This window comes from Indicator indicator, chromosome 23 (genome assembly GCF_027791375.1).
Source record: "Indicator indicator isolate 239-I01 chromosome 23, UM_Iind_1.1, whole genome shotgun sequence".
In the NCBI taxonomy this organism is placed as follows: Eukaryota; Metazoa; Chordata; class Aves; order Piciformes; family Indicatoridae; genus Indicator; species Indicator indicator.
In genome coordinates, this window is record NC_072032.1 from 361,154 (window position 1) to 378,418 (window position 17,265).

At 52.5% G+C, this 17,265-nt stretch overlaps 1 protein-coding gene across 1 annotated transcript in view; it reads right to left on the reverse strand.

Moving 5' to 3' along the window:
* Window positions 1–15,547, reverse strand: part of REEP1 (receptor accessory protein 1) — a 49,579-nt gene extending 34,032 nt beyond the window's left edge. The window contains 5 exon segments of the mRNA XM_054391546.1: window positions 1,163–1,276; window positions 3,429–3,549; window positions 5,815–5,891; window positions 10,506–10,578; window positions 15,516–15,547. Of these exon segments, the coding sequence (XP_054247521.1) occupies window positions 1,163–1,276; window positions 3,429–3,549; window positions 5,815–5,891; window positions 10,506–10,578; window positions 15,516–15,547 (417 nt within the window).
* Window positions 15,548–17,265: the final 1,718 nt, after the last annotated feature.

The following is a 17,265-nucleotide window of genomic DNA, read 5'->3' on the forward strand; positions in this document are numbered from 1 at the left end:
GATTAACCAGCAGCCCCTGGTTTAGCAGAGCCTCCCCCTGAAGAGAACAGTTTAGGAGAACTGAGGCCAGCCTGGGAGCCAAGACTGCAGCGTGCTTGGCAAGGAAAAGGAAAGCAGTTTGTGGCTTTTCTTCGGAGCAGGATACAGCTTTTGCATATCCTGCAGTCCTGCATGTGCCTGGCATATCCCAGGGTCCCCCTGCTTCTGCAACACCCTTCATTCAACATGCTCTATAGGCTTTATCTTTTGGCCTCCTAGGGACGTATGATTCATTTTCATAGAGGGTAAGCTCAAGGCATGCTGAAGTGATGTGCCTGAGGTCATATGAGAAGCATTTGACAGAGGAAAATCGTTTCCTTCAACTCCCATTCACAGGTTCCTACTATCCCTTTGCAAGAGGCCTTGTCTCTGGCTGTGTGAAAGCCACACCTCACACACAAGGCTTGCCCCTAACACAAGGATTTGTGCACATCTACCCTGCAGCTTCTATGCAAGCAAAGAAACAGAACCAGAATCTCTTTCCTGGTACTGGTTCTAAGCCAGAAAGAGCACACAGGCTCCAGCTCCCCACTCAGCCTCCAAAAATCAGCCAATGCCACTTCCCACCCACTCTCACAGCACCATGTGAGCAGACAATCAGACACCACCATGCCATGTGTAAGCCTTGCAGACGACCTTTTGGCCTTCATCTGCTTTCTATTGGTACTCACATGCTGCAGGCTTCCCAAGAGCTGACCCACAGGGCTGCAGGAGGCATTGCCCTTCAGTACAGGAAGCGCTGCCCAGAACATCAGCTCCCTTGGCAGGGTGCCAGCTGTACTCACCTACCACTGCCATGACAGCATGTCCTGTGCTGGCATTGAGAGCCAGGAGCACAGGCTGCGATGAACAGAACTGCTAACTGTCACCTGAGTACTGATGGAAACACGAAAGCCAGGGGCCCGAGGCAGAGCCTGCTCTTAGATGCTCATTTGCAGCCTGCTCTGGGCTCCTAGGCACCACCTTTGCTGCCTGCATTCCAAGAGGCTCCTGTGCGGCTGGCGAACGGCAGAGCGGGAGGCACGACCCGAACCAGGGAGTGAATCCCTGCCCTGCCCTGCCCACTGCAGCTGCAGGGGCTGGCCGCAGGTGAGACGCCAGTGCCCCCTGCCCCACAGCTTACCTTGGAGGCTGCCATGACGGCGGCCGTGGCGGCAACGTTCAGCCCCCGCTTGCCGAAGTGCACCAGGGCGTCGTAGCTGCGGTCCTTGGCCTGCACCAGGCAGTCGTCGATCTCCTGGCACGGCAGGCAGCACCCACACAAACGAGAGAGAAGGACAGCTTCAGAGGGCTCCTGCTGCTCCCAGAGCCCTGGCAGGCCAGGGCACCGCCTATGGAGGCAGGAGTCCTGCACGGCCCCCACCCCGGCTGCGGAGAAGGTCACAGGCAGAGTCTGCGAGAGGAAAGCTCTGCAGGGGGGCAGCAATCCCCACTGCAGTACGTGGGACCTCTTCATGCTGCAGATGGGAGACTGGGACCCAGAGCTGGGGGATACTCACACAGTGCAACCACCAACAGGAGCTGGTTACATCCCCCTGGGCAGAACTGAGCAGGGGGTGTCAGAAGCCATTCAGGAACTCTGAAGACAAAGTGAATTGCCCAAGAGTCACAGAATATGAGGGGTTGGAAGGGACCTTGAAAAATCATCCAGTCCAACCCCCTATCAGAGCAGGGGCACCCAGGGCAGGGCACACAGAACACATCCAGGAGGGGTTGGAAAGTCTCCAGAGAAGGAGACTCCACAACCTCTCTGGGCAGACTGCTCCAGGCCTCCAGCACCCTCACAGGGACAAAGTTTTCCCTCCTGTTCCCAGGGCACCTCCTCTGCTCCAGCTTGCCCCCAGTGCCCCTTCTGCTGTCCTTGGCCATCCCTGAGCAGAGCCTGGCTCCAGCCCTGCACATCTTTATCCCCAGCAATGAGGGCAGCCCTCAGGCTCCTCTGCTCCAAGCTCCATGCTCCAGCTCCCTCAGCCTGGCCTCACAGGGAGATGTTCCACTGCCTGCAGCAGCTCTGTGGCTCTGGGATGGACTCTGTCAAACAGTTCCCTGAGGTCCTTCTTGACCTGAGGGTCCCAGAACTGGACACAATATTCCAGATGTGGCCTCAGCAGGGCAGAGCAGAGGAACAGGAGAACCTCTCCGGACCACAACCTTACTAATCCACCCTGGGGTGGCCTTGGCCTTCTTGGGCACAAGGGCACCTTGCTGGTCTAGTTAACAAGAATCATGACACTGGGCTGCTGCAGCTGCCCTGAATCCAGGACTGGTGTCCCAATCATATCTGAGATATCTCTGCACATCACTGCAGTGTTCAGCTTCAAGAAGCCCACAGAATCCGTATGTTCAGAGCTTCGGGACTCCAACACTCTTCAATATGCAGTCAAATTCCTGCCCTTAACCTCCCTCAGAACACAGAGGTCTGGGTGATAATGCCTGACAATAATTTCTGGTACTCAGCTTCTGAAGTGCTGGGTTAGGAGGGACTGGAGGCTGCAAGAAGCTGCTTACTCTGTACTGCTCTCCCCCCTGTTCCCAGCAGACAAGAGGTGGCAACCCAAAATGTATGAGCAGGACTTGTGAGGGGCATGGGCAGAAGGTCCCAGGAAGCAGAGAGCTGGGTACTGATCCCCACAGTCTTTTTTGGAGAGGACTGAGATACAGCTTCATGCCCTGCCTGTGGCTAAGCAGAGATCTTTGATAGCTGCCAGTGTCAGCAGCAGACACCCCTCAGCAGCCTGCATGCTGGCATGTGGCTGCTGAGCTATTCCTGGGCTGGGTGTCCACATCAGCCAAATGGAGCTGCCTGGCTGTGTCCCATTCAGCCACAGGCATCTCCCAGGCAGGCTGTGCTGTACGTCTCCCCCAAAATTAGCACTCTGAGTTGGAGCAAGACATTTCTCAGCCCAGGACCTCAACACCCCCATGCCCTACTATAGCATGCTCTGCATGCCCCAGCCAGGCAGCTGTTGCCAAGCCCTTACCAGACAGCCTTGGCTCTTTGTGTCATTGCTGAACCTTGTTTCAGGCAGAGCTGGGAACAAAGTCCTGCCCTGGCTGCCAGACCCTGCTTCTCTAATCGTCCTTCCCAGCCACAACATAGCTCCAGCTACACTCAGCAAAGCAGCTCAGGAGGTATTTTTATCCCCCTCCCTCCCAACTACAAGTGCACAAAGATCAGTTAAAATGTGTGAGTGCCCTGAACAGATGCCAGTGTGTAAAAATAAAACCACCACAAAGAACAAAAACACCAACCAGAAAGGGAGAATCAAACAGTAAAGGAGGAGAATCAGCAGCTCCCAGGCCTTCAAGGAAAATGAGTGCCAGGAACGCTGGAGCAAGCACACTGCGGATCTACTTCACCCAGAGGGGACCCAGGAACCTCTGATTACCTTCTCTTTTGAAGACAATGTTGGATGAACAAATTTTCTGTACAGGAGGCTGGAGCCTTTTGTGTATGGAGACAGCAACCACGCTACAAAAGCTATTTTGAGTTCATAGTAGAATGGAAACCTAGAAGAGAAAGAGCTGTTAATGTCCACTCCCACAGGGAACAACTGCCCTCCAGTAATCTGAGATGCTCAGCCCAAGAAGGGCCTGGACAGCCCAGTTTTGGAATGCCTTTGCTGGCCAAAGAATCCAAAGGGCTGAACACATTCTCTCACCTTTGTACACACCTCAACAGGGCAGGTGGCTAAGTCTTTACTCAGGTATTGAGGCCATTATTAATGGTCTGGAAGAGAATCTGCTGTACAAGAAGAGTTTTCTACATGCAAAGAGCACAGATGCTGCCTTCAGATCATCCTGAGTCATTGTGAGGGAGCAAAGAGCAAACCAGCACATCAGTATTTCACTGACATCAGAACTTCACCTCTCTGCCCTTCTGCCTCTAAGGTGACACTTGTCTGACTGACACCGCAACAGAGGAACCTCTGTTCAAGCAACACACAACACAAAGATGCAGATCCACACTTTAGCTTTCAGGCAGCACTACAAAATATGCAGGACACTAACAATAGGACATGCTGCAACAAGCAGCCAGGGACTCCTTGAGATCAGACCACCCAGACTCTCCTGGAGGACAAAGCCCAGAGCTCAGGCAGCAGGCTTGAGGAACACAGCAGCAGCACCAGGAACCAGCAGTGCCCTTTGTAGGCAGGGACAAGTGAGAGCAGCACAGAGCCCCTGTGATGGCTGTGCACTAGCCCTGCTGCACCCAGACAGGCTCCTGCTGTGCTCCCACAGCACTGGCACCAAGCTAGCTGGGCCACAAAGCTGCCAGGTCTGACCCTGTGGGGACCTCTGCCATGCTTCTGTGAGCCTGGGTTTGCCAGGCTTTTCTCCCAGCTCACTGAGGATCCCTACAGCACACTTGATTGCTCAGGCTGAACAAGCTCTCTAGAGACACCCACACAATGCATCCTTCAAGGAAAGAGAGCTCCAGATGAACACAGTGGAGGTAGATCTGCATGCAAATTAGACAGACACAACAGCATCCTTCATCTCCCTTTCAGCAGGCCTGACATGCTGCCAAGCACCCCCATTCCCACAGCCTGCAGGACTCACTAGAGGCATGCAGCCCCAGACAGGGACAAGCTACAGTCACATTTTCACCTGAAGTTGACTGGTTTCACTGGTTGCCACTGGAAAAACCTTGCTTACAAAGGACAACCAAGTAACAAACATCCAACCCTGAGTAGCCAAACTCAAGGAACTGAATCTGATGGCTGGGCAGTTATGTGCCCCTGTCCCCTACAGAATCACTTTAACCAGCTTGGAAAGGACCTCTGAGATCACCAAGTCCAACCTATCACCCAGCACCAGCTAATCAACTAACCCATGGCACTACGTTCCTCATCCAGTCGCCATTTAAACACCTTCAGGGATGGGGATTCCACCACCTCCCTAGGCAGCATATCCCAATGGCCAATTTCTCTTTCTGAGAAGAATTTCTTCCTCACATCCAGCCTAGACCTTCTCTGGCACAGCTTGAGACTGTGTCCTCTCCTTCTGTCACTGTTGCCTGGGAGAAGAGCCCAACCCCTACCTGGCTACAACCTCCCTTCAGGTAGTTGTAGAGAGCAATGAGGTCTGCCCTGAGCCTCCTCTTCTCCAGGCTAAACACCCCCAGCTCCCTCAGCCTCTCCTCACAGGGCTCTGCTCCAGACCCCTCCCCAGTCTTGTTGCCCTTCTCTGGACACCTTCCAGCATCTCAACATCTTTCTTGAATTGAGGAGCCCAGAACTGGACACAGGAGTCATGGTGTGGCCTGACCAGTGCTGACAAAGAGAGGCCACCAGGAATCCTTCCACTGGCACCACAGAGATCACATCAGTGTGGACTGTCAGTGTGCTCCATTACACCACAAACCCAGAGCAACCAGGCAAGGGCCTGGCAGAACATGCCAGGATGACAGGGACAGCCCTGTGCTGCAGGACTGCTTCTGCCCACTCCCTGCAGCTGTGCATTCACTGCAGAGCACAGCCAGAGCTGCTGCTGTCTGCTCGACCTCTGCGAGCATCCAACCTGGCAATCAGCTGCCCAGGCAGGGCACTGAGACTCCTGTGATGACTTCTCACAAAGGAGAGCACTCAGCAGCCCCAACCCCTTCCTTGCTTTCCTGTGACAGCCCTGAGGAAGGAAACAAGGCTCCTCCAGACAGAACTCCATGCAGCTGAAGCTCTTACCCCCACATTCAGGAGGCAGTGCACCTCTGTGCCTCCTTTTTCACCTTGCCAACATTTCCAATTTCTTTCCCCTCCCCCACCTGGTGCTCACCAGCAAAGAAAGATATCAGTGAAGGTCTCTGCTGTGGTGAAAAGAGCAAAGATGATCCAGTACATCATCCACTTGACCTGGAGACACAAACAGAACCTGGGTCATTTTTCACAGAAGCACAGAAACATTCAGGTTGGAGAAGACCCCCAGGATCACCAAGTACAACCACTGACCCTACTCTACAAGTTCACCCCCAAACCATATCCCCAAGCACCACACCCAAATGACCTTTAAACACCTCCAGGGCTGATAACTGCACCACCTCCCTGGGCAGCCTGTGCAGTGCCTGACCACTCTGTGAAAACATTTTCCCTAATGTCCATTCTAAACCTGCCCTGCTCAAGGGCCTCCAACTGTCTCACACAGGCACAAGTGCACAGAGTAACCCCTACAGAAAAAAATGTTCTTCCTCCCCCGCCACGCAATTACTTCTGAATTGGTGCCAGAGCTCAGCACACAGCACTCCTCACATTTCTTGCCTGTGAGGGTAGGGAGACACTGGCACAGGTTGCCCAGGGAGGCTGTGGCTGCCTCCTCCCTGGGGGTGTTCAAGGCCAGGCTCAAGGCCAGGATGAGGCCCTGAGCAACCTGGCCTGGTGGCAGAGGTCCCTGCCCATGGCAGGGGGTTGGAACTGGATGAGCTTTAAGGTCCCCTCCAGCCCAACCCATTCTGTGACTTTCCACCTAAACCCTTGAGAAGGCATTTGGTGATCTTTAGGACTGGTCTCATGAAACTAAGAGCAGCCTGAGTCTGCTCCTCCCGAGGAAGCTCCACTGGCCAGAGAGGATCATAACCCCACTGAGCTCATCTTAACAGCAAAGGTTAATTCTATAGTACTGGCCAAAGTGCAATTAAGTCAAAATGTAATTGCTTAAGGAATATCTGCATGCAGAGGAAGAGGTAACTGCCCACCCATGACCCAGGGCTCCCGGGCACCATCAGCCCCCCACAGCTGCCTCAGATGAGAGCTGCTGCCTGCCCACAGCACAGGCTGAGCCCATGGCAGGGACAAGGGCAAGCCCAGCAGCTTCACTCCCTTATGTAGCCTTTAGTTAGGGGCATTTTACCCCACACTGGCACCCAAAGCCTGAGCTGTGCTGTCACAGACTTGGAGATGTGTGGTTGGAAAGCTGCAACTCGGAGAGGGACCTGGGGGTGCTGGTTGGCAGTCACTGCCCATGAGCCAGCAGTGCCCAGGGGGCCAAGAAAGCCAAAGGCCTCCTGGCTGGCATCAGAAGCAGGGTGGGCAGCAGGGACAGGAGGTGACCATCCCCCTGTGCTCAGCACTGGGGAGGCCACACCTCGAGTGCTGTGTTCAGCTCTGGGCCTTCACTGCAGGAAGGACATTGAGGGGCTGGAGCCTGTCCAGAGAAGGGCAACAAGGCTGGAGAAGGGTCTGGAGCCCCTGGGCTAGAGGAGGGGCTGAGGGAGCTGGGAGTGTGCAGGCTGGAGAAGAGGAGGCTGAGGGAGACCTCATTGCTCTCTGCAGCTCCCTGAGGGGAGGTTGGAGTGAGGAGGGGACAGCCTCTGCTCCTTGGTGGCAAGGGACAGGAGCAGAGGAGATGGTTCCAAGCTGCAGCAGGGGAGGTTCAGGCTGGCTCTCAGGAAGTCTTTCTGCACTGGAAGGGTTCTCAGACATTGGCAGAGGCTGTCCAGGGCAGTGCTGCAGTCCCCATCCCTGGGGGTGTTCCAGCAGCCTGTGGAGCTGGTGCTGAGGGACATGGTTTGGTGCTGAGCCTGCAGTGCTGGGTGGAGGGATGGGCTGGATGAGCTTTTGGAGGTCTCTTCCAACTGGATATGTTCTGGGATTCTGGATCACTGTGCCCAGCTACAGTGCCCTCCTCCCAGGGGCAGACTGCGTGGTGGGAGGTTTATGGACAGTCTCCACTGCAGGGAAGGTGACAGACACAGAAAGAGAGCCCTTGACTGTGTCAGGGAAGCTGTAGTAATTTAGAAATCAGGGGCTCATTTTGAGTCAGGGGCTTGTTGCCACTGTACTAAATGGCATTCAGGGGCACAGCTACATTGTTCTGATGTCACCCAGTGTTGGTAAACACCAACATTTGCCACCTGCTCTCAGCACTGTCAGTGATTTTTCCCAAGTGATGTAGTGCTCCTCTTCTGTGGCACTGTCACCACAGAGATGATGTAAGGAGTAACTTCAAAGTCCTGGAGATAAGACAAAAACTTTTCATTCCCCCTCAAGATTTTTTTTTTCCATTGTTCAAACAGATTTAAGAAATTCTCTCTCCAAGGGAAAAGTGGTGGTGAGACAAAAGTTGTTCATTTAACTGAGCATTTTGGTCTAATTAGCTCTATTTGAAAATGCAGATCCCTAAGCAGCTTTGCTGGAATGCTGGAAAGCTTAGGGAGGTAAAATCCATGAAAACCTATGAGCTAAAGAATTGGACCCTGGTATGTAAAGCTGGGATGACTGCAACAGAGTAAGGGAAGGCTGGAGCGAAGGATACAAGAGGGATACCTACATCAGGTGCTGCTCTGCAGAAGGGAGGATGGAGGGGGCAATAAACTGGGATCTCCCTGGCTCTGACATGGCTCTGACATGGCTGGCTCCATCTGCATCCATCCTGAATGCAGTGGGGACAGCACCTGCAGTGGCTCTTTGTCTCCCTGCAAGTACTGGAATTACTCACTAAGCACCTGGAACCCAGCAGATGCTCCCCTGGAATGCATCTTTGTCATTATAAATGCAAATATAAATGTAAGTATAAATACAAAAATCAATAAAAATATAAGTAGTTATATTTATAATATCAAAGCAGTAGGTGCCTGGGCAGCTTCCCTCAAACTCTCTGGCACCACAGTTGTGTCAGTTAAGGCACTACTGCAGGCAGAACAACCATGGCCTGGTGCAGATGGGCTTGGATCAGCCTAAAACACCCAGCAAAAATAAAAACAGGTTGCCCAGGGAGGCTCTGGCTGTCCCCTGCCTGGAGGTGTTCAGGGCCAGGTTGGATGAGGCCTTGAGCAACCTGGGCTGGTGGGAGGTGTCCCTGCCCATGGCAGAAGGTTGGAACTGGATGATGTCTGAGGCCCCTTCCAAGCCAGGCCATTCTAGGATCCTGCAGTGCTATCAGTACCTGAAGGGTTTGTCCTGTGTCAGCTTGAAGAGTCAGACCCCAGCAGGAGGATTGGCACAGCTGAAAACCATGGCTCCCACCTTTGACTCTGATGCCAGTTCCCCTTCTGTGATTGGATTTCCAACAGGAGCTGGACCCTTCAACTAAGTCTTTTCCAGAAAAGGACTACGGATGTGTTAAGCCTTAGCAGCAGACACTGCCTGGGGATTCCCACACTCGTCTCCAGCCTTGCCAACAAAGGGTGCACAAAGCTGTGCAAGGGCTGCAGGGACACTCTGCCTGCAGTCTGCTGTGTTCTGTGACACTTAAGATTCTCAAAATATCCAAGAGGGCACTGACAGAAAGTCAAAATCTCAGATGCCACAGTCTGTCTTTCACTAAGGACTTGACAGGATAGGCAGCCAGAGGAGAACTTGGGTTTGTTATCCCTGGGACCTCGGGAGGATTGAAGAGGCAAGATCTGGAAGCTGTATCAGGTTCACTGAAGGTTGTGAGGGCACTACAAATCCTACAGGACCCAAACAGCATCCAAGTGATCTTGATTCTCCCACATGTCACTTGCCCTGTGGCTCCTCTAGAAACTGGAGCCCAGGGCAGATCCTTCAGCACACCCAGTGCCAGACCTGCTGTAAGTAGGTCACTCCACAAGGATGGATGTTTCTATCTGAGGATTCAGTCCTGTGTTCTTCCAGTTGCTTCCTCTGATCCTTGTTCTGAATGAGCAGCTCAAGCTTCGAGGCTTTTTGAAAAGGCTTTGATTTGTGCTGCTCTTCAGCAACAAAGGGAAAGAGGCAAAGCTCTGGGTGCCAACCACCTTCCCAGTCAGCCATATATAGCTCAGAGCACCGGAGACACAGCATGCACCTGTCAGACAGCACAGCAGCTCTGCACAGCAGCCAGAAGCACAAACTCAGGTCTCCTTATTTTAGACTTGTGCTTAGCAATCAGCCAGTCACAGCATGCTAGGGGTTGGAAGGGACCTCTGGAGATCTTCCAGTCCAAGCCCCTGCCAGAGCAGGACCAGAGAATCCAGCACAGGTCACACAGGAACACATCCAGACAGGACTGGAAAGGCTCCAGAGAAGGAGACTCCACAACCTCTCTGGGAAGCCTGCTCCAGGGCTCTGGGACCCTCACACTCAAGAAGTTCCTCCTCATGTTGAGGTGGAACCTCCTGGGCTGCAGTTTCCATCCATTGCCCCTTGGCCTATCACAGGGCACAACTGAGCAGAGCCTGTCCCTGTCCCCTCCCTCCTGACCCCCAGCCCTGAGATATTGATAGACATTGATCAGATCCCTCTCAGCCTTCTCCTCTCCAGACTAAACAGCCCCAGGGCTCTCAGCCCCTCCTCACCAGGCAGTGCTTCAGGCCCTTCAGCATCCTTGGACTCTCTCCAGCAGATTCCTGTCCCTCCTGAACTGGAGAGCCCAGAGCTGGATGCAATGCAGCCCCCCTTCAGGCCAGCCTTCCCCTTGGACTGAGGAGGTTTTGTAGCTTTCCCAGAGCCCAGGCAACTCCTTCACAGTATGGTGAAGCAGCAGCCTCAGAAAGCAACCCCAGCAGCACAGCTGCAAAGCTCAGTACTCACATATTCTTTGATGTCCTTTGATTTCACGGCTTTGTAAGAATAATAGGCAGGGTAAAGAGTGCCAAATATAAGCCTGGAAAAGAAAAACAACAGACAAACAACAAATGGATTAAATTGATTTCCTGTCACAGGGAAAGATCTTTTCCCCCATCTGTTAAATGTGTTCCTTGCACTAGCAAAAGGTGTTAGGATTTGATTTAAGCAAAGTACAGTCCAGGAGTGATTTTGCATCACTGAATTCAGAGAAAGTATTGCCAGAGACAGGAACAAAAAGCAGGGTTGGGGCTGGCTTGCCTCTTGCAAAGGCTTCCACAGCTGAGCCTTGGGACTTACAAGCAAAAGAAACAAACAAAGCCAAACCAAAACTCCCAAGGCCACCACATTTTTTAAAAGGAAATTGAAAACCTGGTTTCAAAAGAACCTAGTGAGACAGCAGCAAAGGGCAGCACTGCCTTCAGAGGCAGGACAAAAGCAGAATCATTTGTCTGCAATCCCTTCACCTCCATTCAGTACCCTGGAAAGCTGGCAGACAAGCAGCATCCTACAGGCTCAAGGGTTTGAATGCTGGGGCCTCGTCCTGCATTAAATCTGCCAAAGGGAAGGGTCCTGCACACCAGGAATGTCCATTTGAGCTCAGCAGACAAGTAATTTTCCCACCAAGATATACCAGCAGGATCAGGCCTAAATATGCCAGCCCTGCTGTTCTTCCTGGCAGGTTCCTTTCCTCTTCAAGCCTGGAAGGGACACTGCCAGCTTCAAGATTTCATGTAAGAAAGAAATAAGGATCCACAAGTAAAAATAGCAGTAGTGAGAAGAAACCACTGAGAGTGTCTGATGCTAACTCCTCTCTGCATCACTGCCTAGCTGCTTGTTCACTTTGATGATCCTGAACATAAGCACAGGCTTGTCAGCCCCACTTGGCCCTGCCCAGCTGTCAGGCACTGATTCAGTGCAGCAGGATGGTGCTGTGTGAGAGCTGAAATCCCCGTCCCACACCGACAATAACCAGGCTAGCTCAGTCTGGAAAGCAAATGCAAGCTGTATTTACAAGCAAAAATACAATCTATGATGGAATGCAATGAATCTGTACAAATAGACACTATTCACAACAGTTACAAATATGTACAATCAACAGACAAGCACAACCAAGCTCCTTTTGCTTCCCCCAAGGGGCCTCCCCCCTGGACCAGAAGGACTCCCCCCAGACTCCCCTGTCAGAAGGCAGAGAGTCAAGAAGCAGAGAGGCTGTTAGACTTAGCTTGTCAAGGTCAGTGTGTTATCTTCAGCCAGAAGAGAAGCAGGCAGACAGCCTAGCAAGCAAGCTGAGAATTCAGATGCAGACTGCCCCAACTGTTTTGAGTAGAGATTCTTAAACATTTCTCTCTCTCCAATGGAAGTGTTTAGAATAATCATGATTTTGCTTTCCTATACCCAATAGTGATTTATTTACATTCTTTCCCTTTCTCTGCCCAAACTTTGTGAAAAAAAAAAAAAAGACAGTTTTAAAACCATCACATGCTGCAAAGCCTGAATTTAACAGATTGCTGGGGAACTCAGAGTGGCTTGCAAGCACCCCCCTGCCACTGCAGCTTTTGCCTGAAATTCACACAGCTGTTTCTGCTGCTCTTGGCAAGGGGAATGCTCAGCGTTCCAGTCCCTCATTGTGGAGCCACAAGGACCTGCAGTGGTGTTTTCCTACCTGTCAGCAGTGATTGTGTGCTGCGGGACTCAGGATCACATCTGAGTGCATTACCTGCATAAAGACATCCACAATTAACTCCCTGGGAGGTGCTGCCCCATCCTGCTGCTGGAGCTCAAGAAGGCATTTGTGAAAGAATGGGGCAAGCCAGCACACATCTTGATTTCCAAAGTAGTGACCCAAGACAGTTTGCCTGCTATTCATCATGTAGCAGAGCTGAGCAAACCTGCAGCACCAGGCAGACTTCAGGAAAGCAGCTACTGAGAGTCAATATTTTAGTGGCTTCACACTGGCTTCAATAAGCTTTGCTGGAAACTGCCAACTCTAAACCTGTTCCTCCTGCAGGGGCTGTGAGGATGCAAGGATTAGGTATAAATGATCAGAAGGAGTATGAGAAACCACATTTTTACCCCTTGCAGTATCTTAACAACAGCAATGTGCCCTGGTGGCCAAGAAGGCCAAGGCCATCCCGGGGTGGATTACAAGGGCTAAGTGAGTAGGTCAGAGAGGTTCTCCTGCCCCTCTACTCTGCCCTGCTGAGGCCACATCTGGAATATTGTGCCCAGTTCTGGGACCCTCAGGTCAAGAAGGACCTCAGGGAACTGTTTGACAGAGTCCATCCCAGAGCCACAGAGCTGCTGCAGGCAGTGGAACATCTCCTGTGAGGCCAGGAGGAGGGAGCTGGGGCATGGAGCTGGAAGCAAAGGAGCCTGAGGGCTGCCCTCATTGCTGGGGATAAAAATGTGCAGGGATGGAGCCAGGCTCTGCTCAGGGATGGCCAAGGACAGCACAAGGGGCACTGGGGGCAAGCTGGAGCAGAGGAGGTGCCATGGAAACAGGAGGGAAAACTTTGTCCCTGTGAGGGTGCTGGAGCCTGGAGCAGTCTGCCCAGAGAGGTTGTGGAGTCTCCTTCTCTGGAGACTTTCCAACCCCTCCTGGATGTGTTCTGTGTGCCCTGCCCTGGGTGCCCTGCTCTGGCAGGGGGTTGGACTGGATGAGCTCTGGAGGTCCCTTCCAACCCCTCATGTTCTGTGATTCTGTGAAGCAGCCATATCAGTTAAGGCAGGGAAGAGCATGCAGACAACAGCTTGGTCCTGTTCTCACCTAAGATAATAATAAATATTCTCTCTGAGTTTAGCAGGAGCTAATCCAAAGAAGCTTGAGCTCATGAAAGGAAGAAAGCTGCACAATGGTGAGAAAGCAGCAGCCAAGCACACAAATAACGTTTTTTGGCTGTGGTTGTAAGAAGTGCTGCCTTTCTGTCCTCTTGTCCTTCCTTCACAGCCCCTGCTGCTTGCTGTCTCACGCCTGCATTTCCTGCAGGCAATGCCTGATAGCCATTTCCTCAGTTTGTGCTGCCCACAGAAAGAAACTGAACCCTGAAGCAGCAGTTTCCAGGATCCCTTGCAGACAATAAACACACGACCAAATCTGCTGCGAGGGAAGGAAACTGCAACAGTTTTGCATATGCAGAGCAGTAGACAGGAGGGCAAAGTGCTCTCCTAAATTGGAGATGCAGAGTTCCCTGGGTCTGCCTCGCACTGTGCTCTGTGCATATATGGACCTCTGGTACTGCTGTGGCTTGCCCAACCCCAAACTGCTGAGGAATGCTGGATTGCAGCCTGGGCACTGCTGCAGCTCGCTGTGTGCCTGCAGTACACCCTACAGATGAAGGCAAAAGCCATTCAGGAATTTCTCTAAGGCATGTTCAGGGTACTGGAGACAATAAACAGGGGCTGACCCCAGCCTCCACTGGGCTTTGGGATGGGGCTTGAATACAGCTGAGTTAATTCAAACATCCCTGGCTGTCCTCTGGCTCCTCCATCAGCTCCCATCCCCTGGCTGAACACATCCTCCTCACCCAAGCTTCTGTGTAATTAAAATTATCCTTGATTCCTGCCTGCCTCTGCTCGGCTCTTCCCACCCTTCTGTTGGATGTGTTCCTGTGTGGCCTGCCCTGGGTGACCCTGCTCTGGCAGGGGGTTGGACTGGATGAGCTCTGGAGATCCCTTCCAGCCCCTAACATTCTGTGATCCTGTGGCCTCTCTTATCTTCCTCTGCAATGCTCCAGTTCTTGCTCATGTTCTCTGAACCACACCACAGAACCTTCAGCACTCCTGACAAACCCCCAAATCACAGCACAGACCCTCAGCTCCCTCCCAGCACTGCCAGCTGACCCAGGACCCACACGTGACATGATTCCTTCCATGGTACATGCACTGTGTGCTACCTGCCAGCCAAATGGACTTAACACTGCTACTTCCACTGCTGGCAGGCACTGCTGGCAGATCATCTCCTATCCAGCAGCTAATTCTTATGGATAATGAGGGGACTTCATATTTGAGACCTCTCTGACACATCTTTTTTTGGCCACAATCACTTTGCAGATCCAAAAGCTAGCAGCAGTGGAAAATCAGACTGCTCAAGCCTCATTTCCTTAGGAAACCAGACTACAGTCAACCCACTCCCCACCCATTTCCATCTCTCAGAGCTCCTTTGGGTGTGCTGTGTGCCCTGGAAAACCTTGGCTCCTCTGCCCTTTGTGCTAAAGCAGAGATCCTGATCAGCAAAGCAGAGACTCCCTGAGCTTGATGCAGTAGTGGTGACATCCAAAGCTACAGAGGTGCTCCTACAGCCTGAGCTGAAGCAAACACATAACCCTCGGGGTCTGGGGAGAGACATCCATCAGTGATGTGCTCCAAGCAGCACTAAGCAAATCAGCACCATAGGCTGGCAGTTCCTCCACTGCTCTGTGTGGAGGTCTGCATCACTGACAGGGGTTCAGAGAAGAATAAATCAGCAGCTGCAAAGCAGTCACTGAAAAGTCAACTAATTGTGCAACAGGAAGCAAAAAGCTAAGTAAAAGGTTACTCTGCCTAAAGAATAGGATAAGGATTCATGCTGAAAATTTTTCAGTCCTACTAGGCACAGCAGCAGCAGCAATGCCCAGTCTGGACCACTCTGTGTGCTTCTGGTCACTCTTTGTCAAAAGGGACACAGTGGAGGCAGGAAGGGAAAGGAGAAGGGTCACAGAAGTGTGCTGAAGTGCAGTGGGGAACACCCAGATGAGCAACTGGGAATGCTGTGGTGATTTCCTGGCAGCAGAGACAAATAACCAAGGCTATTTGCATAACGTCCTGGTGCAGGGTAAGGGGATGTGCAGCTGAGGCAAGAGAACAAGGACAGGAGGAGAGGAAGCCTCACTGTCACCAGCAGCTATCTGGGGAGCTGAGGAACTGTGTTCACCCACAGAACCACATCACACAGGGATTGAGGTGTGCTTACAGTCTGCCATTATTCAAGCTTACCACTAAACCAGGCAGGAAAGGATAAAGCTTCCCATGCTGGGGGGTTTCCTGGTTATCTTGGGAACACTAAAACAACTGAGCTGTTGGCTCCTCTCCAGCAATCTCTGTCACATTGCAGAGGAGCAGCTGAACCATCACCAAACCTCCTTCTGTCTCTACTCACCAGCAGAGCCACAGCCAGCCCTGCCTGGTAGATCACAGAATGGGCTGGAAGAGATCTCAGAGATCATCCAGTTCCATGCCCCTGCCATGGGCAGGGTCACCTCCCACTAATCAGATTGCTCAAGGCCTCATCAAACCTGCCCCTGAACACTTCCAGGGAGGGGGCATCCACAGCTCCTCCTGTTCCTTCTCCGGATCTGCTGGCACAGATCTGACCACCACAGAGCAGAAGCTCACCCAGATGTGACAACATTCCTCATGGCATCTGGGTTATAAACTGGGCATGAGTATCAGAGCTGGTGTAGGACCATGAGATCTTGAGTTCTGATCAGCTGGTGATGCCATTTTCCTCACGAGGAGCCTGTGGAATGAACTCTCACCTTTACTCTCATACAGCACCCGCTTTAAAAAAAAAAAAAAAGGAAAAAAAAGAAAGTGGAAAGACTCTCAAGGACTCTCAGGACTGCTGGCCAGGACTCAGGGTACCTCCAGTCACACCTGCATATCCATTCCCTTGAGTATCTTTGACCACACAGGTATTTTCTGGATGGTGACTTACTGCCACAAACACACCAGCATGGTGCCATCCACATCCAAGCCTCCCAAGCTTTGCTCTTCCAATGCCCAGGCCACCAGCTGTTGTTTGTGCTGCCCAAACACTCAGAGCCCTGTACTGCTACCACAAACACAGCAGCCCTTGCACTGCCCATAACTAACTCATGCTTCCATCATGGCAAACTCCTGCTCCAACCCAGGGATGGACACATGCAGGAACCACTGAAACATTCCCATCTCCTCAACACGTTCCCTGGCTAACGTGGGCTTCTATGCATGGAGCAGCACCTCAGCTGTCAGCATTCCTCACTGCAATCCTCCAGAGGGGTGCCAGTAGGTTTGTATTCCTTATTAAGTCCTAATTAACTTTCACATAGTGCCACAGACTGGAAAGCCAGCACCGTTCCTGGACCAAAGGTTCCTAGTTTCAATCTGATAGCTGCAGAAGACAGCAGTGCAGAGGGGCAGGGAACAGGTCACCCCCATCCCCTGGACAGGCCAAATACCGGACAGCAAAGAAGGGACTGGGCTGAAGGAAGCACCAGCTGCAGAACAGACTCCAGGCTGGTATTTCCCTGAGAGATGGCTCCTGCAGGTTCTTTATGGTCATTTTGCAGCAGAATGAGCCCTGCACAGTGACTCCAGGGCAGTCTGGGACTTTGCTGTCCATCCTCAGGGTGACAGCTGATGCCATGCCCACCCTGGGCTCCAGGAGGTGTGGGTACACACACCAGCAGGCTCTGAGAACACTAAAGGTGCCCCAGTGCAAAAACATCCCCCAAGGGAAGTGCTGGGCCCTGAGGCAGAGCAGGCCCAGTGCTGCCAGGGCCACCCCTGCACTTGTACCCATCTCACTCTGCCAGCCACAGGTAGCAGCAAGGTGTAAAGCTGCACCTGAGCTTCACCCAGCTCGGGCCCCTGCTTTAACAAACATTCCTCCCCCCCACAGTGGGTGATCTGCTTAGCTCCCCCAGGCTGCAGAGACCTCCTCCTCACCAGCAATTCTGAAGGACCATGGCCTCCGCAGCACCAACAA